The sequence below is a fragment of the Thermobia domestica genome, chromosome 2 (genome assembly GCF_964235325.1).
Source record: "Thermobia domestica chromosome 2, izTheDome1.hap1.1, whole genome shotgun sequence".
In the NCBI taxonomy this organism is placed as follows: Eukaryota; Metazoa; Arthropoda; class Insecta; order Zygentoma; family Lepismatidae; genus Thermobia; species Thermobia domestica.
Genome location: NC_137455.1, coordinates 3,001,471 through 3,028,217, shown reverse-complemented (window position 1 = coordinate 3,028,217; position 26,747 = coordinate 3,001,471). Strand labels below are relative to the sequence as shown.

The 26,747-nt window shown below is 36.5% G+C and overlaps 1 protein-coding gene across 1 annotated transcript in view; it reads right to left on the bottom strand.

Annotated features, from left to right (window-relative positions):
• The window catches only part of Gas8 (Growth arrest specific protein 8), a 66,506-nt gene that overhangs the window by 17,256 nt on the left and 22,503 nt on the right, over positions 1–26,747 (bottom strand). Inside the window, exons 5-6 of the mRNA XM_081738201.1 lie at positions 22,548–22,691; positions 2,821–3,081 (exon numbers count right to left, since the gene is read on the bottom strand). Coding sequence (XP_081594327.1) covers positions 2,821–3,081; positions 22,548–22,691 — 405 coding nt within the window. The remainder of the gene's footprint in view (positions 1–2,820; positions 3,082–22,547; positions 22,692–26,747) is intronic.

Genomic DNA, 26,747 nt, shown 5'->3' with positions numbered 1-26,747 from the left:
TCGTATGAGGCATGAGGAGTAGGTGAAGCCTATAATAACGAAAAAGCAAATAAACAAACAAATAAAGAAACAATTAACTCGTAACTTTAAAAAAACGAATAGCAGTATGAACACATTAACATCGTTTTATTTATTTATTATCATTATTTCATTTTCTAGTATTGTTTTGTGTATCATACGCCCACATTTCCATTAGAAATTTTGATTTCATCGAAGATGGCGATAATTTTAACAATCTGATTGGAAAGTTTCTCTCTCAACACAAAATTGTATGTACAGTCATACCATTTATCCCATATGCACATACTTCCGTGTCATCCCACATGCAAAGACAAATAGGTATAAGAAGCAATCAATTCTTAGATGTGTTTCATTCCAATGACTCCATTTCATATAATTTGTAAGAAGTACAATTTAATGCGTCCAACTGCACTTTCATTGCATTAAACTTTTGGTTGAGAAAATACGTGTAAAGGATTTTATGCCGGAAAAGTACTATTTCTTGTCTGTTGTTAGAAGTGGTTAAAGATCCTGATGTTTTACAATTACAAGAGTTTATATTTCTATCATGTTACAGTATACACAAAGTTGAACTTTGCAGATTGCTTATATATATATATATATATATATATATATATATATATATATATATATATATATATAATAAGCGTAGATTTTTACATTGTAATATACGAGGTATATTCAATGTTTCAACATATTCTAAGCTTAAAGGTGGTGCAATATTCGTGGGATGACGAAGCCCCATGAAACGACTGAATCTTTCTTCTTTAGCATGAAAACAAAAGTAGAAGGTGCTGCCATTTATCGTTCGGTGTAAGTGAGGCGCGGAACTTTGGTACTCAGTGATGTCTTTAATACCCAACGTGCCATTGTTTCCAAACCTGTTATTCATCAGTGCGAATTCCAGCTTTTTCCCCATCCACCATCAGACTTGGCACCAAGTTTCTATTTCCTGTATCAAAAACTAAAGAAATACTTGCAGGTTCACGTTAAAGCAACGGTGATGAGTTAACATTGATCCTTTATGCTGTCTAGGGATGCGCACGAGACAAGATTTGAGGCTGTCTCGTCTCGAAAATGTGCTTTAAAAGTGATGTCTCGACTCGAAAAATATATATTTTTCTATTGGAAGAGCTGTCTTGACTCGAATTTTGTCAGGAAAATTCTGTCTCGACTCGTCTCGTGCGCATCCCTAATGCTGTCCCAAGACTAATTTGACGTCTATAACAAAACCTTTTTCCCTGATGGTATTCCACCTCTTCCTGATCGATGTGTGAAGTGTGTTGAGATCAGGAGAAGTTGTGTAGAAATCTAAGAAAATACTTTCAAACATTGCTCTACTCTTTATATGTCAGCCTTAGAACTTATTGAACGTTGGTCGTAGAATTAGCTTTGTAGAACTATGTTCACCTTTTCAGTGAACACAATGCTACGAAACTAGTTCCATATTACATATGTCGTTACAAAATAGTTCTTAGTGCTAAGTATTTGCAGTAACTAGGTCGTTTAAAAATAAGAGTTATTCGAGTACAAGAAACTTAAATTTTGAGAAGTGTAGGAAACCTTATCGTCACTTCGGAGTTACAGGTTGCCAAAAACATGAAAAAAAATGAACTTTAAAGGTCCATAGCTCCAATACTATGGAACCTACAGTAGTCGGATCAAGACTTCACTTAGGAACTAATATGTGCGCAAGGTACTCACGCAAATATTTTTATAGAGGGAGTTTGGCTATGGGCATAAAATTTAAAGTACTCACCAAGTACCTCTATAAAAATTGTTGCGGAAGTACCGCAGGATTCTGAAACCATGGATATTTGGATAGGGCACATGCTAGTTCCTAAGTGAAGTCGTGACTTGACTACGGCAAGTCCCATAGATTGAAGCTATGGTCCTTTAACGTTCATTTTTTCACGTTTTTGACAGCCTGTAACTCCGAAGTGACGGATTTCTGCACCCAGGTTGGTTTATACTTTTTGTCTTATCTTGGTATCAAGAACAGGGTGTCTACTAAAATTCCAAAATGAAATTTCGTGACCTTTTCTTTACCAAATCACAAAATTTTCTAACATTTTCAAAAGCGAATTTGGGTGCGAATTAGGACGAATTTTCATCCATGCGATAGAAACGTGGTAGCGTCTAAAGCCGACCATAGACATTTTTGGTGGTGAATTTTGACGTTTTATAGAACAAAATTTCCAATCTGTACTTACATTTATAGTTAAAAAAAATCGTGAACCAAAAGCTAAATTTCGTGACTTTCGTGACCGATAGACATCCTGAAGAATCGCCTCTCAAACGTTGTCGGTGAATCTACAGGGTGCGGCACGTAAAACCGGCCCGTAAAGTGAACACATAACTGGTTCAACTGGTTTCGACTGGCCTTTTTCTCAACTGGTTTCGACAAGTTTCACTGGCTGCGGCTGCACGTGACTGCTACAGGTCACGTAAGTCGACCCGACCTCGACACGCCATCTCTTGGTAGGAAGGTAGATTATTTAAGTGTTGCCAAAAACACAATATACCAGAATATTACGACGGGCCGGTTTTACGTGCCGCACCCTGTAGAAGGTAAAAACTGGGGGGCCCCAACCACAACTCTGACTATGATAAGAATGTCAGAATTTACTATAAACTTTCAGAAATATATAAATAATAGTTTAAATTATTTTTGCCGGTCAAGACTCCCCGACCCCAGGCTAGATCCGCCACTATATATATATTACAAAACTATACAAATATGTGTCAAATCATATCCTTAAACAAAGTAGTAACATTTCAATTCCTAGATCCACTGACCTTCAAACTGGTGATTAATGCCAGATTGTTTAGCGTAATATCATTATAGTAATTCTTGAGATCAGTGAAGGATTTCTCGTGGTTCCTCATAAGGGAAAAGATCTGCTGGTTCTTCCTCTCTTCAACTTCTGACAACTCCATTCGATGGCGAAGATCCAGTTCTTGGCGGAGATTGGTCAAGTTTTTGTCATACAAACTTTCAATTTCTTTCGCTCGTTGCAGAAATTCCTCTCGGAGACTGGACACACGTTCAGCATGATTCTGAAGAATTACAAATTATTAAGAGCACTGCTAGGCCAGACGTTTGAAATGAGACAAATAGCAACTATTAATGCACAAATTATAAATGTATTAACACAATTTAAATTATTCAAGTCATTTTCAACTAAGAATAGTCACAATTACAATCCGATAACAGGGTCTTAGAGCAATAACATAAACAGGAGAACGAACATGAGAATTTGATTCTGATTCATATTCTATCTTAAAGGTAGACAGATGGCCCCAAGGCTGCTTTTATTGGACAAGTAGAATTAATTTATATTGAACATACTCATTGTAATACATATACACAATGTATTCGATATTCTTACTGTTAAACATTGTTATAAATAGTTTTAATAATAATTCTACCTACATTGCACTATTAGCATTTTCTTTTAACCCTTTTGGAATTTTGGGATTTTAAAGGTAAATTTTAGACTCAGTCAAGCAATTATTGCACCATCATTATTTATCCTAGGGTCATGGTTCGTATCTCATTCTGTTCAGAATAAAGCAACCTTCCAAATGGTACCACTCGCATGCCCATATCTTATACCTGAAAGGGAATTCGAGGATAATGGAAATTTATATAAATATATATAAATATATATAAATATATATATATATATATATATATATATATATATATATATATATATATAAATCCACTTTTCAAAAGCTTAGACCCCTCTCGAGCGGCCCTGTGTTAACGTACAGATCTCAAAATCACTTGAAAAATACTAAGTGGTATACGCAATGAGTGTGCAAAATATGTGTTCTTGGATCCCATAAAACCTTTTGGACAGCATTTGCGAGATAACAAAATAAGCCTTTTGCGTGCAGTCTTGAAGGCCAAACATATGACGTCATGAACCCCACCAACTTGACGAGATCCTTCTCAAAACACATGTGACCTCTTTCGCAATGCATATGCGACTGAACAGTAAAAAATCCAGCAGTAATATAATATTTTATATGAGCGTTTTAAAACATTACACATATATGGTATATACATATATACCATAAACCCCGAAAGGGTTAGTGTATTCCAGAAATTATACGACTTCATTTTCGCATATCTGCTCAGAAGTTTTGGGAAATGGAAATAGTATACAAGTTGAGTAAATTTTGATTCAGTCTTGGCGCTGCGTGTAGTTTTGCAAATTTTAAGTAATCTGCCATAATTAATCTGAAACTCCAACTTTCAATTCTTAACCGCTCCCCGGTCTACATTTTTGCAGAAAAACGTCCCAAAAAATTCATATTTATTATTATTATTATTATTATTTCATATTTTAAATCTATCATAAATGCAACCTCTCATGATCTATGTTAATTGTCATTCAAAACTAAATTTCGAAAGTTATAGCTACTCAAAAAATTCCTGGATTATCCCGAGTTATTTAGGGAACAGTTTAAAATACAAGAAATGTTACAATAGAATGAATTTGAGCTGTAAAAGAATATGCTCTCTTCAGAAACATTTTATCTACTTATTACTGAACAGAAACAAAGCAAAGTTCCATGTAATAATAATATGGAGCTATTAAAAAAAAAAAATACATTTCTTCTGGATTATCTCGAATTATTTCGGGCACTGTAAAATAGAAAAAAAATGAAAGAATGAAATAAAATATACGCTGAAAATATGCTATATTTATTCATATACTGTTCAATATTTCATAATATAATGACTATATTATCATAATATATGCTATATTCATTTAATAGAAGCAAATACAATGTAAAAGTTAGTAGTAATACGAATTCAAACAAAGAAGTAAAGATAATTTTTGAATTACGCTGTAACCACACCAGAAAATTGTTAACAGTACCGCATGCTGACTTTCATTTCCCAGTTTCTCTGTGTTTCGTTCTCAGCTTATATTTATAATTTGCGTTTACATTTTTATTTACCCTCGTACAAATTGGAAATAACTAACTAACTAACTCTATGGCCTATGGAACCCGGAGGTTCAATGCCGCGTTCACAAAAGCTTTCCACTGACTTCTATCCTTAGCTAATTGGATCCAGTTTCTACTTTGTATTCCAATCTCTGCGAGATCCATCTTAACATTGTCTTCCCATCTGCGCCTAGGTCTTCCTAATGGTCGTTTTCCGATTGGTCTTCCAGTCAAGACTTTGAAAGCGTTTCTATTTTCTTCCATTCTAGCTACATGACCTGCCCACCTAAGCCTCCTAGACTTGACGACCCTAACAATGTTGGGTAGACCATATAAATTATGTAGTTCCTCGTTATGAAGTTTCCGCCATTCCCCATTCCCGTTCCTCTTGGGTCCGAATATTCGTCTCAGGATCTTGTTCTCAAATACTTTCAGTCTATGTTCTTCCCTCAGAGTAAGCGACCATGTTTCGCTACCATACAGAACAACAGGCATGATTATCGTTTTGTATATTTTAAGCTTCAGATTCCTCGATAGAATTCGCGACGACAAGAGATTTTGAACTGAATAATAACACGAATTCCCTGCTTTTAGTCGACATTTAATTTCTTCGTGAATATGATTTTTTTCTGTTAATATTGATCCTAGATATTTGAAACTATCCACTTTTTCAAAAGTATTATTTAATATTTTAACGCATCCATAATTTGCCGTATTACGGTCCCGACACACTTCCATGTATTTAGTTTTCTCTGCATTTACTTCTAAACCCATGTCCCTGCAAGCGTTTAATAAGATCTCTGCATTTATTTCTACTGTTCTCCTATTATCCCCTATTAAATTTACATCATCAGCATATGCCATAACCTGGTGAATACCGTTCAACGCTAGGCCCTGGTTGCTATCTTTGATTTTCCTTATAGCGTATTCCAGAACGAAGTTAAATAATAATAGCGACAACGCATCTCCTTGTTTCAGCCCATTTTCGACGTGAAAGCTCGTGGACAAAAATTTTCCTACCCGGACTTTACTTTGGGATTCATTTAAACATATCTTAATTAATCTAATTAGCTTTCTCGGTATTCCAAGTTCTGTAAGAACGTTGTATAATGTTTCTCTTCTAACCGAGTCGTACGCCTTTCTAAAATCAATAAATAGTTGATGTACAGGGGTATTGTATTCCCACTTTTTTTCGAGTATTTGGCGAATGGTAAATATTTGGTCGATAGTTGATCGATTTCGTCTAAAACCGCACTGATAATCTCCAATAATTTCATCTGCGTATGGGGCCAGTCTTGCTAACAGAATATTTGAAAGGATTTTATAGGATGTTGACAGAAGAGAAATGCCTCGATAATTATTGCAGTCAGTTTTGTCGCCTTTCTTGTGAATTGGCACAATGATTGATTCTTTCCACTCTTGTGGCAATTCTTCCTTGTTCCAGATAAGGAGGATGAGTTTGTGTATCTTGTTCCACAATTTTTCGCCTCCAGCTAAAATTAACTCAGCCGGAATTTCATCTACACCCGGAGATTTGTGTTTCTTTAATTTCTTTATAGCGGTTTCTACTTCTATTCGGTTGGGTTCTGGAATATACGGTTCTGCGGTGTGTATCACCTTCTCTCCACGCACACTAGTTTTTGGTTGCGTGTTAAACAAATCGTCAAAGAAATCCTTCCATCTATTTAAGATGCTATCCGTGTCAGTGAGAACTGTACCGTCAGATTTCTTTAATATACAGTGAAACCTCTCAATAGCGGACACCAATGGGACATAAAGTTTTGTCCGTTTCTGAGAGGTGTCCGTTATAGAGAGGTTACAGAAATTTAATTTCTCATAAGGGTAATTATATGCAGTAATATACAGTAAATACATTATGTATGGGCGTAAATGCGTAAAATTCAATATGAAAATAGTCTTATTTAGTACACATTTAAATTACTGGGAGGGATGAAGGAGAAATTCATTTCTATTAAATCATAGCCTATTATTGCTAGGCAATGTTTAACGAAAAAGGCATGCTTTTTCCTCTACAACGGTAATAAAACTCATTAGGAAGTGTCCTCTAATAATCTCAGTACGATTCCAGAAGAAACATGTGTGTGTGCGTGTGTTTGTGAACTGGCGTGGTATCTTCGTTGACAGAATCAATGAAAAGGCAAGCTATTGGGGGTGCATATGTTTATTGACCCAGGCCCAATCACAAAGAATATCCTTTTTGAGAAAATGAAAATCCAGACTGTTTGAGAAAATGTTCCAACCCAGACTTGTTTCAGTATGATGACTAAAAGAAAAATGTTTCTTTTCCAAAAAAAAGTAAGAGAGGTAACATTGCTTGTTGAAAATGTTATTGTAAAACAAACAATGTTTGTTTTGTTATCTGTGAAATTGTCGGTAAAGATGCAAGGTCCAGACGAAAAGGATTAAATTTGTTAGGGAAGGGAAGATCTTTCGCATAGAATTCCTTACCTTACGACTAACCCTGCATGAGTGTTATTGCTTATTGAAAATTTTCTAGGATTTCCACCAGAAAGCAGTTTATTGCAGAAAAAAATTCAAGTTCAGTTGTTCTGTTTCATGGTTCACCAGGTCTGGACTCATGAGGTACACACTTTTTGGGAAAAAACTTTTCTGTATACTGTAATATATCGCAGAACCGAGAACAATTCCTGTCCGTTATGAAGAGGTTATTCAAACGTTTGGGGGGCGGGGGAGGACTGTCCGCGTCCGTATCTGAGAGTGTCCGTAAAAGGGAGGGTTTTGTTCCGTAAGAGAACATATCTTTTTGCCGGGACAAAAAAATCTGTCCGTATTATAGAGGTGTCCGTTAAGGGAGGTTTCACTGTATAAGCACGAGGTTGATATAATTTCTTAAATTCGCTGATCCCCTTATACATGTCCCGGATGTTTTTATTTTTACTATTATCTTCAAGTTCCTTAACTTTAGCTTTCAGAAAATCGCGTTTCTTTGTTCTAAAAGTTTTGGAAGTTTCCCGCCTGATATCTGTGAAGTTTTGTGTAGTTATTTCATTCGGATTTTGTAGCCACCGTAATTTTGCCTGTTTTCTCTTCTCTGCTAGTTTAATGCATTCTTAGTCGAACCATGGTTTGTTCCTACGTATTTCCGCGTGTCCCAATTTTTCTTTTGCTGAAATTATAATGCTATCTCTAATTTCAATCCAGATATCCTCAACACTAGTGCACTCCAAATCTTCTAAAGCCGAGAATCTATTCGAAACTTCAATCTGGTATTTCTCTCTTACCTGGTTCTCTTCTAATTTCTTTAAATTGAATCTCTCCGTTTTCGGACAATGAATATTACCTTTATTCAACGATAACCTCTCTCGTATTATCGCTGCTACCAGATAGTAGTCAGTGTCACAATCAGCCCCTCTAAACGACCGGACATCAATTATGCTAGAATGCCTTCTTCTATCTACTAAAACGTGATCAATTTGATTGTGTGTTTTTCCATCTGGTGATGTCCAAGTGTATTTATGAACGTCGCGATGTGGGAATTTTGTACTCTTCACGATTAGGTTTTTGGATGTTGCAAAGTTCACGAGTCTAACACCGTTGTCATTACTTTCCTTATGCAGACTTTCGTTCCCTATAATCGGTTTGAAAATATCCTCTCGTCCTACCTTCGCATTGAAATCCCCTAATAGAATTTTCATATGGTATCGCGGGAGTTGGTCAAATATCCGTTCCACTTCTTCGTAAAAACTGTCTTTTATATCGTCATCCTTATCTTCAGTTGGGGCACGTACATTTAAAACAATAATATCACACCACCGTCCCTTAAGAGTAATAAAAGAAAGTCTGTCAGTAACAAATTCAACCCGTTTAATTGCTGGTAATATTCGTTTGTGAACGAAAAACCCTGTTCCTAACTGGTGATTTTTGTTTCCTTCCCCGTAAAAGAACGTAAAATTTCCGGAATTCTCAGATCCATTTCCTTCCCACCTAACTTCCTAAACTCCTACTACGTCCATCCTGTATTTCTCTAACTCACTCGTTACAGATTTTAACGCGCCTGTCCTATAAAGACTCCTAATATTCCATGTTCCAAATCTCATGTCCATTTTCTTTTGCTGAGGTCGTGCCAAGTTATCAGTCCTTGTCCGAGGCTTTTGTGAATATTTCTGAACAAGTGCTTTTTTTTACAGGATGAGGTTGTTAGCCCTACCCAAGCTGGAGGACCACTCCTAGTCGGCTGTCCGTGACTGCTTATTCAGTATATTCGCAGCTAACCTCTATATCTAGAGGCCTTCTCCTCGATCCGCAACCTGAAGACGCGCCATGCCGTGGTGACAGGAACCCACGTTATTGGACAAATTGGAAATGTTAAAATAATAATAATAATAAAAAATATATGTAGCGAATTCACTGTCACTACTACTATTTGTATTTACACTAACAACACTGAAATTTTCTGCTTCACCATTACTCATTGTTTGCAGAATGTACTCAACAATGCAGTCGTAATATAAACACAAAACTTCTTCAGAAGGAAAGAAAAGAAACTAGCGAACAGCTCCCTTGTAGCGATAATGGTTCCTTCTATAGTAGTGCTTCCCGCGAAATGGTTTCTTCATTTTTGCGAAAGGTCATCACGAAGAGTCTGAAAACACTGTTGTGCACTGCTCCTATGTGCCACTCAATCTTCATCCATGCAATTTTTTTTTTTCTTTTTGTCTTTCCGAAACATATCGTAATGGCGCTTTCGCATTTCTCCTCTATTTAAAGCACTGCTGCTTTTCACTGAATAATACATAGTCGTTAGCACTCGAACATATCTCACCGCTTCACATTCCCTTATCAGCTACGGAAGTCTTGTGACGTCCTGTATCTCGAAACCAGTAAAAAAAGAATTCTGAAAAAGGGAATTCATATTCCGAAACAGATAGAGATGACACAGTATGGAATCAACTAATATTTAGCTAACGGCAACATTGTTATAATTCGCAGTGCTGAATGAGAACAGTATTGCAACTACTTTTTTCAAATCTACGTACCTTTCCGAGAATTATGTTGAGCTGTGGAGCAATTTATTATGCAGTATTAGACATAACAACATAATTATTCTACATCCGTAGAAAAAAAAAAAAAAAAACTATTTTGTGATTTATTTACTGTATTAAAGTCCTGATTATTATTGAAGCTCAGCTCTTGATTATTTCCCCCTCATACGTCCAGTTACGTTTATAAAAACTCTGCTAGTGGCTACCCATCGCACCTTCAGAAGCCTTGTAGTTGAATTGAGCACTACAATTATATTAAGGGTCTCAATTTGTAAATAACTTTTTTTTTTTTTTTTATTTAAGTTTAGTTTAACGTTCCACGGTTATGGATTTAGGATTTTAGATTTGTGGGTTTTCGGCATCTGTGGCCATGTTAGCCCGTCACGTTTGAGGGATGACGTCCCTCAGCGATCACACTATCCGGAGAAAGGGAAGGAAGGAAGGAAGCGGTCTGGGACCTATATGTTAGGGACCACCCCGGCATTTGCCTAGTGTAAATGAGGAAAACCCTCTTCAGGATGGCTGGCCTAAAAGCTTTCCACACTTTTTCGATCGAGTGCTCCCACCGAGAATCGAACCCGGACCACTTCCACGATTATGCAATGAGGCTACGAGAGATGGTAATAATGAGATAGATGATGTTGGTAGCATGAAAGAAGTGGGAGGAAATGGAAAAACTCCGAGAAAACCCACGCACATGGTGTACGTATACCACAAAACCTACTTGGCGCGAGCTGGGATCAAACCAGACCCCATAGACCAAAGGTAAGCGCTTTACTACTGTACTCCCACGACAACAGTTCCTAATCGATGATTTATCCAGAAGAGGGAATATTAAATGTAAGAAGTGTTGAGTGAACCCTCGTGTGCCTGGTTTTCTTAGGTTCTTCCGTTTTCTCCTACTTTCTTCATTCCAACATTATCATTTATCTCATCATCATCATTTCCATTAGCTTCGGTGCATAATCATTAGACGTTAAACATTAAAATAAAGTGTTGAGTGAGAATTAAAAACAGCTATTGCTTTTGGGGTACCCTGCAAACAGAATAATATATCCTCTGGCTGTATGAACGCTTTATTAAAAGCCGAAGAGTGAAATAACAAATCCGCTTTCATGCGCAGAAATTCAACCAACCAGCGCATAGTGTGTGTGTGTGTTGGGGAAAGGGGGGGGGAGGGTTAGTCGACGCAAAAAGTGCTCAAAACTGAATAACTTTTAGCAAAAATGATCTGTTCGCTAGCCTCTCCGAGAGAGCCAAGGTTGAAAAGTAAAATAATCACGTGGAAAAATAAAAATGTACTTTTATTTCAAAATGTACTTTTATTTCAAAATTAACACTTTCATTGTTGTTATAACGTCTCCAATTTATATTAAAAGTGAAAAATTTCCTGTTTAGCAAAGCATTTTTTTAAAAATATGTTCATGTAACCAAATAAATATTAGGTGACAAAATTATGTTAAAAATATTTACTTTAAAAATATTCTCTTTAAAAAATTCATTAATATCTACGCACAGATGCAAAATTAACCTTTTTCTTTTCTTTTTCTTTTTCTTTTTCCTTTTTTTACTATAAAAATTAAGTCATATGTTCATGTAAGTAATAAAGCATACGTACCTACTCCTTGGTTCAAAGTTGAAATCACCATTTCTGTATCGATAAAAATATATATACTTTTTTAAACTGATGAAATATATTACGAAATGAAAGCGATGTTATAAAAACTATTTTAAAAATAAAAATAATGAAATCTTTAAGTCCCACGCTTATGCCACCTAGAGACTGCCGGCTAAAGGAGACGTTGATGATGAGAAATGAATGAAGTGGTGGAATGAAGAAAGGGGGAGGAAACGGGAGAATCCAGAGAAAACCCACGCACATGGTGTTTCTCCACCACAAAGTTCACTTGGCGACAGCTGGGATCGAATCAGGGATCCTACGCACGAGAGGCAAGCTCTCTACACAGAGTCACTTCGAAATCATCTACCAAATCTTTGGCATTATCATCATCATCATCAATTGATCCATTGCTACCCGCATCCTTTCCATTTTCCGCATTTTCCAAGTCGTTTGAGGCTGACGATAGCCGCTGAGGACGCAAGGATGAAATCAAAGGATCAGAAGACACAAGAGGCCTCATTTGTTTCAATTCGAGAACACTTTCGAGTGTTGTTCTGCCTAAACCTTTAAAACACACTGTTTTTCGCCTCCCGGGCTAGCTCTATTTGGAGGATATTTCGGGTTCTGACATTATGAAAATTTTTGCACCTAATCACGGTAGAGGCTTTTTATGAACACCTCTAGGGGATTATAATTACATGGGCACATGGGGGGATATTCAAAATTAAGAAAAAATTGGCTACTTACCAATGAATCCTCCCTTGAAAAATTTAAAGATTTTGACGTTTCGGAACTGTCAGCTGGTTCCTTCCTCAGTGGCAAGATAAAAAGGATTAAAACGGAAAGGAGATAAAAGGAGTAAAACCAGGAATACATACCACTATATAAAAGTAACGTACAAAAAAGATCCTGAGATGAACAGAGCAGAGTGAAAAAAGAATGAACTGATTAAAAAAGAACACGGTGCCACTGAGGAAGGAACCAACTGAGTTCCGAAACGTCAAAATCTTTAAATTTTTCAAGGGAGGATTCATTGGTAAGTAGCCAATTTTTTGTTAACCTCTAGGGGATACTTAAACCTTGGAATGAACGAGACACAAGAAGGCACAAAACTGGAAAATGAATGGAAGTCCTGCAACTTATAAAGTCTCTCTCTTTTTTTTTTTTTTTTTTTTTTTTTTTTTTTTTTTAGTTCTGACTTCTTTTATTGCTAATTTCGAAAGTTTAAAATTCTCCTTTCTCACTTCTAATATTATACGTTGTCCAGATGAAGTCACTCCCACCCAAACTCTAGACAATAACAGAAAATAATTTTTTTAAATGAAAAATTTAATATATTTTTTAAAAAAAGTATGTTCTTCCAATTTTTCATATTGAAATGACTGTCCATGCTCTGACAATCTACAACGATAATGCATAATTCTTATGTACTTTTAAGTATTATTTGTATTTACGGGCAGAATGAGCTATTTAAAAAGGCACAAGCTATCAAGAAGAAGAAGAAGAAGAAGAAGAAAATATATAAAGAAATAATTTAAATATTTTGTATTATATTGAGATTTTGTCTGTTATCGTTGCTATGACGAATTGCTTACGTGTTTCAATGTCGTTGCTATAGTAACTAGAAAGATATAGATGTAACGAGGAACCATCTTGTGTAATCTGAATGTACAATATTTTAAGGTGTCGAACAAGTTATACGTTGAAGGATAATAATATATATCCGAAATGCATTACTGTGTTGAATTATTCCAGATAATCTCGTGTATTGCATAAACATTTAGAATCAGGGCATATGTAACATAGTTCACGACAGAATTAGCGTTACATATTATTCAACATAGCCTTCTAAAACTCGAGTTCTGATGGCCCAACATATATTGACTGCTAATTAGTCCGAGGAATAACAATAATAAAAATTGAACTTTGTTTGAGTTTTCGCCCCAATGAGCAGTACTTTAAGGCATTCAATTAGGCATGTTGCAGTTTTTGAGTATTGAGAAAGTAATGTACAATGATTTTACCTATAAAACTACCCTTGGGAATACATAAAGACGGGCAAACCATTTATTGATTTTTTTTTTTTTTGACATAATATCGCAACAAATTGGCAACGCTTGTTTTTAGCCTTCTTCCGGCAGCTGTATGCTCCAGCCTGGCCTAAAGTTGTTGGAACTAGGAGCGAGAGACGATGACGTCAGGAGAGCACTTTCCTGATGGACACTGATCTATACAATGAAAATATTTATTTATGAAGTGTGAACAAAATCGATTAGATCGTGTTTGAAAAAATCGTCCACAAACAACTCACCCCCAAGAGCAATCTACCCCTTCTGGACTTTTCTCCAGTTAAATGACTCATGCCACAGTATAGGGTTATTAATGAAATGATGGTGTATGAAATAAATAAAATCGTTGGAGCTGTTTCCGAGAAAAAAAAAAAAAAAAAAAAAAAACCGCATGTTTTACCTTTACCCTTCAGTAAACTACCCTTCGGAAGAAAATTCGAGACAAATCTTCGGGGAATCTTATAAAAATTGTAAGTTTTAAGTTTGATCTTCGTGTGTTAAACGATATGGCCTTAGAGCGAGTGTACCTATAGCAGGGCTCCCAAGAGATGGTCTCTAACGTTCCTTATTACATGCGGAAGGATAATGCAGCCCCTACTTTGGTACTCTATGACTAACCAAGGTCAATCTGTCTTACGCCATTAATTAAATTGCCACTATACATACATACATACATACATACATACATACATACATACATACATACATACACACATACATACATACATACATACATACATACACACACACACACACACACACATATATATATATATATATATAAAGACACGTGAGTAGTGGCAACGTCACTGCGACCTGCCAGAGACTTTCTTTTGCTAGCTTCCCTCTAGTACATACATCAGGATTAACAAACGGACGAACAGACATTAGAAAATCCACTTTTGGCACGAAGAGGCCATGGAACGTGTACGAGGGCCATTTGGAAAGAAACCTCCGATTGGTTAAAAAAGAAACACCAGTAAATAAGAATAATTTATTAAATACATCTGAAAACTACTGCTTTGCTCTATTTTTCAACATAGTTTCCATAAACATTTAAGTACTTATCATATCTCTATGCTAGCTTAGAAATTCCATCAGCATTAAAATCTCCCGCCTGTGCCTTGAGCCAAGTACTTCTTGTAGCCTAACCTCTGTATCACTATGTCATATAACACCGTTCTGGAAATTTGTGGAAATTCGTCGGAAAGCTCCAAGATTGTGAAACGTCGATTTTCACGAATCTTTCCATCAATTTTCTGAACGAGTTTATCAGTGACCGACCACTGATGGCCTGCCATTCCTCTCTTCGTCATGAATGTTTCTTCGTCTACTTTTAAATCAACAAATTTATTCACGAACAACTCCTCTACTCATCACACTTCATCCATACCACGACACAAAGTTCCCGATGAATAGTTGCTGCCGAATATTGTTTTGCCGTAAGAAAACGCATAACAGTTCGCACGTCGCAATTGGCGGGGTTTTCTATAGGGATGGCCTTTTTCGAAAAATCTGTTTTTCGATTTTCGGAAATTTCATTTTTCGTTTTTCGCTTTTTCGATTTTTTTTCGTTTTTCGAAATTTTTTCGTTTTCGAAAAAATGTGGCCATCCCTAGTTTTCTATTGCAGTACATATTTTGAGACGCTACAAAAGTGGAACTAGTGATCAAACAACTTTCACTCTACCACGGCTGGATACAGACTGATCTACCACGCACGTCTGTCCAAAGATGGAAGCGCTGCCCCTACTACTTCACGCACAGTGACCAATCGAAGGTTACTTTCCGAACGCGCCTCGTAGATTGTTTTCCACTTACTGTCTTCTCTCCTATCGTCGCTCTAAAATAAAATGAAAGTTCTTCTCACCTACAGTATCCAGCAACTCGAAATACTTGCAGATGTTTCAGAGTGTTACTAACTTCTTCTTCCGTGCCAGTAATGAAGATAAACTTAATAATACTCCGAAACCGCATGCACGTAATACAAGTCGCTGGATATTTTACGTAAGAACTGTTCTTTTAAAAAGAATTCTATTGCAACTGAAGGCTTCTATTTATAAATTGTGAGCTAAACAATAAAACACTGGCATGACTATATAATTTTATTTGATTGGAAGATTTGTTTTAAAAGTTAAAATTATTTAGTTTCGTTAGCTTTTAAATAAAAATATTTAATAAACATAACAAGTGAATCCAATTAAGTTATCAAATCAGCCATTGTTAAGTCTTCTTGGGTCTTAAGACATTTTTCACGAACGGATTCTGGAAGAAAAAGAGAAGCTTTAAACGTAAGCATTTTGCAGTTACAAATTCATAATTTTGTTTTAGAAGACCCTACTGAGTAACAGTTATAACTGAACTAATATGAATTGCTTAAGAATGGGGTGCATGATGGCTCAGTGGTAGAGCGTTTACTTCTTGTGTGATGCGTCCATGGGTTTCTCGTGGTTCTCCCGTTCTTCCGACTTTCTGATTTTACCAATTATTACATAATTATTCATCCGTCTTTTTTTAGCCTTAGACATAATTATGAGATGTTAAATTAAATATTGTGATATCTAGACATTGAAAATTTGGCATGTTATTGGAATGATAACAATAGTTCCGAACACAACATGTTATTATTATGGTCTGTCTTCTGTTATGACAATTTTACATGATATATGGACCAGCAAGCTTCACATTAAGTTACAGGCTATTTTTGTCGTGTAATGCAGTGCATACATTTTTGTTTTAAAAAAAATGACACATCAAGCGGACATGAAATATGGCGAAGAAGGGAATGAAGGCAACAGAAATATATATAATAATACGAAAAATTCTCTTGGGGACTAGGCTCCGTCATTTCAACTATTGCCAAGAGGACATCTGAGTGTAAACACGGTAGTAAGCCTGAAAAGTGACGTGCGAACTGTACGACCAAAATACGTCACCTCACCACATATTACCGAAAAAATAAATGATGTGGTATTCCAGTATCGCCAATTAAAACTAAGTGATATTGCAAAGCTCTAAGCATTTCCAGTGAATGAGTATTTCCCATTTTCATGGAAGATTAGCTCACGAAGAAACTATCTACAAGACGGGAGTCACGACCGTTGATATTTGGCTACTACTTTTAAACCTAATATTTGTTTTCAATATTCGAACAATTCCTTGTTATTGGAACAAATGCTCGAATAATTATTCGTTTCTACTTTTGACTGGATATTTTATTTCCTGGATTTAAAGCTGATCGAATGCTGTGAACAATGACAATTTAAAGTAAAAGACGATTCATACAGTTATTTTTTTTTAAAATTATCTCATTATTCTCATTGTTCAAATCAACTTTTATAATGAAAATCAAAAGCCATAACAACAAAAAATCACGGCAAAATAATGCGGCTGTAAAGCACGAACAAATAAAGTTAGAATCATGAATACTACAACATTCTCAGAAAATATATTCCACAACTTCTAGTTAGTGTTTCAGATCAAAAATCTCACATGTCTATAGCAGCTTCGGCTAAAGAAGTCTCTGGATCCGGGTTTGTCTACACGAGACGAGCACTTAAGTTCAGTATATTCGCTTGCCACGTCTTTTAGATAATCTGGATAACTGCTAAGATTCAAGTTATCAATGCGTTAAAAGAAAAGTTAGAAAATAAAAGGTTTTCTCTGAATAGGAAAAATTAAAAGTATTTTTAAACAAATGAAAGTTACAACGTGATTAAAAATCTTTTTTCCTTTAAAAAAAAAAAAAAAAAAAAAAAAAAAAAAAAAAAAAAAAAAAACCCTCCCATTCGGTTGTTGATCTTTAAGAACCTGACATACTAAAAACAATACAAAATTTAACATTTTTCTTTTGCTTGTTTATTCATAAGTGAAAGGAGATAATGAAATGGAACTTACCACAATCATAGATAATGTTATTCTACAACAGAAAACATGAACCTGAATAATTCTCAGTGTTGCCATCCATAGAAATTACAGTCTTGCCAGAAAACATTTCCTCCAAAATCTAAGTTAAGGCAGCGACTACAGGAACGAACTCAACTGCATTTGATTACATATCATGTTGTTTTGGTATTCTGTGAACTACTTTTTAAATAGCATTTTTATTTAATCTTAATAACTGTATGTTAAAACTATTTTGTTTATTACAAACTAAATACAACTATTATTTAAAAAGTAGCTCACAAGATTCCAAGAGAACATGATACGTAATCAAGTGCAGTTGAGTTCGTTCCTCTAGTCACTGCCTTAACTTGGATTTTGGGGGAGATGTTATTCTGGAAACACTGTAATTTCTATGGATGGCAACACTGAAAATTCTTGAGGTTCATATTTTCTGTTGTAGAATAACATTATCTATGACTGTGGTAAATTGCATTTCATTCCTCCTTTCACTTATGAATAAACAAGCAAAAGAAAAAAAATGTTAAATTTTGTATTATTTTCAGTATGGCAGGCTCTTATGTTCCATTCTTTTTACTTTCAGAAGTGTTAAAATATAAATTAATTTCTTTTCAAACGTATGCTACTGAAGGTATCTCTATAGTTAGCTAGATATACTAAATATAATACAGTAAGCTCTCCAGTATCCGTGATCGGATAATTCGCAATCTTTCATTTCTTTTTCTTCTTTTTTTGTGTGTATGTGTCTTTGGCGTGAGAGTCCCGGGTTCGACTCCTAGCGGGAGTTTATGTAATTCGGATCCCACGTTAAGCTGTAAGTCCACATCTCACCAGGCCCGTATTTAGGTAAGTGTTATTCTGTGCTCGAGCACAGGTTGGCAAAATTTTGGATTTTTTAAATATTATTTGCAATAAAGTAATATTTAAAACTAGCAACTCGCAGAGTCCCGCGCAAACGCGAGGAACTATGTTAATGAGTTTAATTTTCTCTAATTACATCAGTTACTAATTAGCTAGCTTATCTGATTATTTTTAAAAAGCCATCCTCTCCCACCCCAACTCCAAAGGATGAGGATAAACTTGAACATCATGAAAACTGATACTATTATTTCAGTAACCTCCAAAACATTGAATTCAACATTTATAGCTGTCGCTTTCAATCGCCCTCTCGCTGGGGAGTGGAATATGAACTTGAATTATATTAAAACTGTTATTATTCATCTCAGCGACCCTAAAAACTATGAATTCAACTCTAATATCAGTCGTTTCCGATTATTTTTAAAATGCCCCCATGTTATTCTTATGGGGACTTTGCACCCCGCATATCTCAGCTCAGGTGTGACCTAGGGACCTGGAACGGGTCATTTGAATCATTTCTCTCAGAGCTTTAAAATACATTAAAATTTCATGTTTCTATCTATTATGGTCCTCGAGTTGAAAAGCGCTACAGGCAGACACACAGCTTATTGTATTATTATTATTATTATAGATGCTGTTAACCCTTTACTGACGGTGAATAATATAAACAATTATTTTTTTCTCAATGGATGAGTGGTTAAGCTCGTTGCCTTGTAATCAAGGGGTCCCGGGTTTGATTCCTGGTGGAGACATAAGTGGTTCGGATCCCAAGTTAAGCTGTAGGTCCCGTCCTTAGTACGTCATCATCATTCCACGAAAGGCAATGGCAGACTACCATGGGTTTACCTTGTTCAGAGCCCGGATCAAACACCTACCTTCGGGCAGAACACCACATCATAATCATCATTGAGAGAATTAGGGTATTTAAAATTACGTTGTAACTTGTAATACCTCAACTACTATTCAACAAGAGCTGGTATACAGAGGTTGTTTCCGAACAATGGTGACGAAATTACACACCTTGTGCAGCACCACCAAGCGGGAAGAGAAGAAAGCTGCCAGTCGTATGAGTTCCTTGGACCATTGATTCTGCGTGACAGGTGTGGTAAGCGCATATCAGGACAAATGCCTCCCAAAATAAGTGCTTATTGGGAAGGCTACTTCAGGACTGCCCTTTCCGACGTGAATTACAGTTATAGTACCATTATCAAACTGTGCAAGGAGCGTGGATTCACTGTGTCCAAAAATGGTATATCACAGGCGTTGAAAGGATCAGGTAATTTAAGGCGTGGGATGATCCCTGTGTGGCAGAAACAGGCCAACCTTGGCCTGCCACTAGCCGCACACGAGAAGTAGGGAAGTCGGGGCTCTGGTCACCAGGGAGAAGCCACCCACACAGAGGAGTATCGCGAACCGGCTACAGACATAACTGAAGACAGTGCACACCATGATTCATCGCGATCTGAGGTTGGTAAAACGACGGAAGGGGCGTGTTCATAAGCTCTTGCCAAAACACATCCAGGAAAGTCGCACCAATTGTCGAAATCTGTATAAGGGGTACTAGGCCTGTGAAAAATCGAAGTTTGTTGTAACACTGGACGAGGCATATGTTTATCTAGATGACTGTCACAAGCCACGTGCAATTTTTTATCGATCGACAGGTGCGAGGAACTTTCAAAGATGGTTCACTGAATGCAAGGAAAGTTTTGGCACAGGCTTCATGATCACTGCTGGATACTCGTATCAGGGCAAGCTGGCCATACATCGTGTAGCGAAAAATACGAAGGTGAATTCGGAATATTATCAGGCTAACGTCCTGACACCCGTTTATCGCCATGACATTTCCAGTCTCTAGGAGATGGACAATAATCGTGTGTGGGTGCATCAAGATATGGCATCAAGTCGTACATCTCGCTCAACCCGCCTCTTCCTCCAACAAATGGCAGAAGAAACTGTAATTCGTGCCATTCCATTCACAGACATTCCAGTGAAGTCCCCTGATGTGTTATCGATGGACTTTTGCGCCTTCCGATTCCTGAAACGAGGCTTGTCTCACAGGAGACCCCACACCGTTGAAGGGCTATGGAAAGCCTGTCAGAAGAAATGGTTGCGGCTTGACATTACTGCACTGCGTGGCAGTTTCCCAGATGGAGCGCCTCGAAATAAAGCACTCTCAATGGTGACGACATGTTTCCCTTAAGCTAAATGCAGTTTGAAATCGTCACCATAAATCGGAAACACCCTCTGTATTTGCAAAATCACGGCTTGTTTCCTTGTTTGAGACATAAGTTTGTGCGTAACGGGGCGGCAAATTATTTAGTGCACAGGGGCGCACAACATATAAATAGGGGCCTGCATTTCACATAGCTTCGCTGAAAGGGACGCTAAACTTAAATCACATCAAATTTTTAAATTTTTTTTTTTTTTTTTTTGGCGCTTATTGCTTCGTCTTTTAAACAAAATGTTGAAAAACTTCAATTGCAAATAAGAAAGAGGCGTTTTAACACGAAATAACAAAAGCAGTTGACCGATTGTTTGGTGAAAAGTAAATCAACAAACTTATGAATACAGAAAACTACTGTCTATTAAGCCTTAATTATATGTGTAGCTCACATACTGTAAACAAATTGTCCAAAAGCATTTTCGTGTTGATTTGTGCTGCGTCCTTTTTCGACCATTTTGCGGATTATCCGTGGAATTCGCTTATCCGCGGTTGCCGCACCACCCAATTATCGGGAGTTTACTCTAATCATAATTAAAATATTTCGATGTCGAGAATTATTAAAGCATCGCATGAGGGTATACCGGGACTCTTGGAAGTAGCTGAGCAAACAAAAATGGGGTTAATGGGTAATACATTATGCTTCAAGATTTTGTTATGTACGCTGATCCTCTATATTCTAAGATACTTGATATTCATCGACTTCAAGCGACATCTATAGATAGAATTATGAGACTTCCATAAATTGAGAAACAGTGTACATAGGGTATGAGAAGATGTGTCGCGAAGTAGGATGAATTTTAAAAAATCAGGAGTTTACCTACTATCTCATTTCTGTAAACGAACTTTGGTGAAGCAACTTACAATGTATCTATGCACTAAATCTTAAGAGCCTGACATACTAAATATAATACAAAATTTACCATTTTTCTTTTGCTTGTATTTCATAAATGAAAGGAGATAATGAAATGTAAATTACCACAATCATATATGTTATTCTACAACAGAAAATATGAACCTGAAGAATTTTCAGTGTTGCCATCCATAGAAATTAAGTGTTGTCAGAATAACATTTTCAAAATCTGAGTTAAGGCAGCGATTAGAGGAACGAACTCAATTACATTTGATTACGTATCATGTTTTTGTATCCTGTGAAGTATTTTTTAAATAACATTATTATTTAATTATAATAACTGTATGTTAAAACTATTTGTTTATTACAACTCAATACAACTATTATTTAAACTCACAGGATTCCAAAATAACATGATACGTAATCAAATGCAGTTGAGTTCGTTCGTCTAGTCACTGCCTTAATTTAGAAATGAAATGAAATCTTTAAGTTTTACGTTCTACGGTTATGCCGGTTAGGCTAAAGGAGACGGTGATGATGAGAGATGAGTGAAATGGTGGAATGAAGAAAGTGGGAGGAAACGGGAGAACCCCGAGGAAACCCATGTACACGGTGTTTGTCCACCACAAAGTTCACTTGCCTTGAGCGGGGATCGAACCAGGGACCCCACGCACTAGAGGTAAACGCTCTACTACTGAGCCACCGCGGCCCCTGCCTTCATTTAGATTTTGGGGAAAATGTTATTCTAGCAACATTGAAAATTCTGGACGTTCATATTTTTTATGTTGTAGAATAATATTATCTATGACTGTGGTAACATTTCATTATTTAGTTTCACTTATGAAAAACAAGCAAAAAAAAAAAAGTAAATTTTATATTATTTTTAGTGCGTCCGGGTCTTAAAACAAGTGTACGCTGTAAAGAAGAAAAATGTGAAAATAAATCTAGTCTTAATTCTCTACTACTTTATTCTGTATAGCATTAATAGTTAAGTGATATTGTGGTCTTACCATTTTGAGATCCCTCATTGCATCCTGATGTGCAAGTTCTTGCTCTCTCAACTGCTTCTTCAGCTCAGTCTTGTCTCTCAGCAATTCTCGCTCCCGCTCTGTGTACTCACCCTCCGCTGTCCTCAAATTTACCATGTTCTCCGCCTGCCGAGAAAAAGAAAAGTTAACATACTGCAAAGTATTCAGAAAATAAAAGCATTCTTTCAGCAAAAGAAATATATAGTTACCTGCATCTATTATAAGGTAAAAAAATACGTAGGTTTTGATTTAAGCTTACGTACAGTATGCTAATACGCTTAAAAAAATAACTTAATTCAAATTTTTTAATCTAGAATAACTTTTGCACTTTCAGACTATCGGTTCTCACCTGCAGCTCTGTTCACAAAGGAATACAAACAGGAATATAAAAAATGAAAAGATGAAGGAAATGTAAACGACTCACTGGAGAAGACATCTTGTCCAATCTATTGCTGTGATTCATCAAGTAGGTCGCTGTGAAACGCGAGATCAAGCTGTGTGTTCCTTTGTTTGGAAAAAGACGGTTTCTAAGTCATGTTGGTATTTTGATTGTGCCAGCCCTCAATGTATCTTTAAATCACAGCCTTCCCAATCTTTATTTAACTAACCCTATGCCAAGTTTCAGTTGTTTTGAAAGAATAAACACATTTCAAAAACTGTTCCTTGGTTTTCATTTTTTTGCTCCAAATAAAATTCTTGACCCTATAATGCTGTCTTATGTTTGTTTTAAATGTTTCGAAGGAACTAAAACTGGATTTTTTTTTTTTTTTTGGACAAGCGCTTTTACATTACTTTTAATCTTACCTACTAACCCTCACACAACTGCATTTTATCTCATAATATCCTGATTTTGCAATTGGATTTGTGTACTTATTATACGAGGGTGTATTGGAAAGTTCGTGGTCTGACTATGAAGGAAGCAATTATTATATATTTGTATGCATTAGCTGCGTAGCTATTTCCGTTGGTAATCACTGTGTAAAATTTCATTTCGCTATTGTTTCAAGTGAGGAGTTTATAAGGCGGTAAATCAGCGAAATGACGGAAATTAGTCACATGGAGAAAATCGAGCATCGTGCTGTCATTAAGTACCTGCATAAAAAAGGCTCAACACCACAGGAAATTGATATGGACATGGTAGAGACACTAGGAGACTTTGTGCCCTCATATTCCAAGAAGAAAAAGTCGGTAGCCAGGGCCGTGCCGTGGGGGGGCGACGGCCCCGGGCGCCGAAGTAAGGGGGGCGAAAAAATCGATAGAAAAAAGGAAAAAAGATAGGAAAAATTGCTTGGAATATATGTATGGAGACGCTGTCGTATACTTTCGCCCCGGGCGCTGATTTTCCATTGCACGGCCCTGTGGGTAGCAGAATTTACGCGTGGAAAACGCAGCATTGAAGAGGACTCCTGCAGTGGCAGGCCTTCAACGTTGACTACCATAGAAAATATCAATAAAATTTGTGACCTGATTTTGAATAGAATCAAAATTCGAGAGATACCTGACTGTGAGACTGTGGGTATTTCCTATTAGCGAACACAAAATATTATCATAAACGAATTAGGGTTTTCTAAGGTGTCCGCGAGATGGGTACCCAAGTTTCTTTCAGTTGAACATAAATATAATCGACTCGCTTTTTCCCATGATTGTTTAGAAACTGTTTGAAAGTGATCCGGAGGAGTTTATTGTCAGATTTGTGACTATAGACGAGGCATATGTACACCATCACACACCGAAATCAAAACAACAATCGAAGCAATGGAAACGACTTGGATCTCCTGTTACAAAGAAAGCTAAACAAGTTTTGTCGGCAAACAAGATTATGACATCAATTTTTTGGGATGTTAGGCCCATTATCCTGATTAATTTCTTGGAAAAGAGAAAGACTATCAATTCTGAATACTACTTGCATCCTTCTGCGACGTTTGCGTGAGGAATCCGAATTAAAAGGCCAGGAATACTGCGAAGAAATATGTTGTTTCACCAGGACAATGCGCGCGTTCACACGTCCCTTATATTCATGGCAGAAATTCATTCCTGTAAGTTCGAACTGTTGCCGCACCCGCCCTATTCGCCTAATCTGCCCCCCTCGGACTTTCATTTGTTTATAAATCTGAAAAGTTTTTTTTTGGGGGGGGGGATATCTGCGATTTTCTTCGGATGCAGAGATGAAAGCTGTACTGGGATATTTTGCAGAGCTCGAGGAATCATTTTTTAAAAGCGGTATAAAAGCGTTACCGGAGAGATGGTGTAAATGTATCTCGGTCGAAGGGGAATTACGTGGGGTAAAATAACACATAACTTATCCAAACATTTTCTAATTTTAAAGGTCAGGTCACGAACTTTCCAATTTACCCTCGTATTACAACGTTTAAAATTTGAGGCTAAGGAAGACAGTGACGAACATGAACGAAACGATGAAATGAAAAAAAGGAAAAAAGGGATATAAGAGCTTTTAAATCGGGTAATAACTCTCCAAAATGCTGGGGAATGTAAACGCTACACACAAACCGTCCTGTGAAAGTATCTTATTCAATGCAGTAGTCAATCTGGGAAGAATAGGATGGTTCCTTTGTGGCTAGATGGTTAGTGTACGCGTCTTTGGCGCAGGAGATCCGGGTTAAATTTTCAGTGGGAGTCAGTGGTTCGGATCCCACGTTAAGCTTGCTGAAAGGGAGGCTAAACTCAAACAGTACGAATTTCCGTTAAAATCAGATTTAAGGAAAGAAATTGATTAGGATCAGTAGTATGAATCAACTTTACTAAATTGGAACAATTAACTTAAAAGATATATATGATTCGACAAATATGTATTGTTAAGAAATATTCAAACTATTGTTAAGAAATGGATTGCAGCACCTACAATTTTGTGTTGCAAGAAGAAAATTTCCGAATAAAACACTGTTTACCACTTAGGATCTAGAACTTCATAGCTGTAAGCAAAATTTTGAAAGAAAACATCTGGATCCCAAAATATGGGAAACAGACAATAACCGAATGCTATCTGACATTATTGACAACAAATGGGTTGCTTGATTCAGATAGGACGAGCGGGACTTGCCACACTTGAGATTTGGTGCAAAAGTTTTACAGCAGAATATTACTCAGGATTGGCTTAAACGTACGCAAGCCACTGTACATAAATCACAGCTAAAGAAACTATTTAGTTTGTTTGTTGTAATTCACTAGTTTGAAAATTTTTAAACAACACGTTTACTCGTACATTTTATGTTTTTCCACAACATTATGTGTTTTAGAGGAAGCAACTATATTGATAAGTCATCTAAGCTCTCTATATAAAATTTCTGACTGTGTTATTATAGCAAGGACTTACAAGAAGGCTCTGTAAAAAGATGAGTAAAATTAAACAATCTATTATCACTCACCTCTGGGCTCCAAGTTCATTCGCTAATAATTACAACCTTTTGTTTCTGAAACCAAGATAGGAGAGCTGCACTAAAGCAGAGAGTATAGGTTCACATTATAAAATTTCGGTAGATTTCCAAATTATAAGCGTCCAATATTCTAAGCGAGCTGACAGATTTACCAGTTTCGGTCTGAATAGGAGGATGAGGAGGAAGTGGATCCTAGCCTTGGGATGCCAAATCTATATCAAAAATAATTTGTTGGTATCTCTCATAATTTCTACTCTATTGAAATCCAATATTAAAAACAGAAGTGAGAGATTCATCTTATATTTTCTAGTTCGAATACGGATATTAAAGCCAAGACTGAACCTATTTTGGGACACTAAATTCGCATCAAAGAAATAGTTTCTCGCTATTACCTTCTTTGCTCGACGCGGCTCAATATTGAAAATGGAATTTATACTTCCTACTACTTCCGGTTTCACCAGAGGGTTATTGAAAGAGATTGCATCATCCTTGCACTGTTACATTTAAATTATATTTGAATAAATATTTATCGCCATGTTTTTACCGTTCTTCCCTTATAGTGATCTATATTAAAGCCAAAAATGGGAAGTTTCTGCCACTTTCGGTTACAACAAACGGATTAGAGCCGAGATCGAACATATTTTTGGGACACGAAATTTATATCGACAAATCTCTTCTCGCTATTCACTATCGCTTTTGTTGTAGAAAGATCAAAAACTAAAACCGAAAGTTCCAATGGATTTCAACCACTTTCAGTTTTATTGGAGTGGTAAAGGCAGAGAAGGAATAT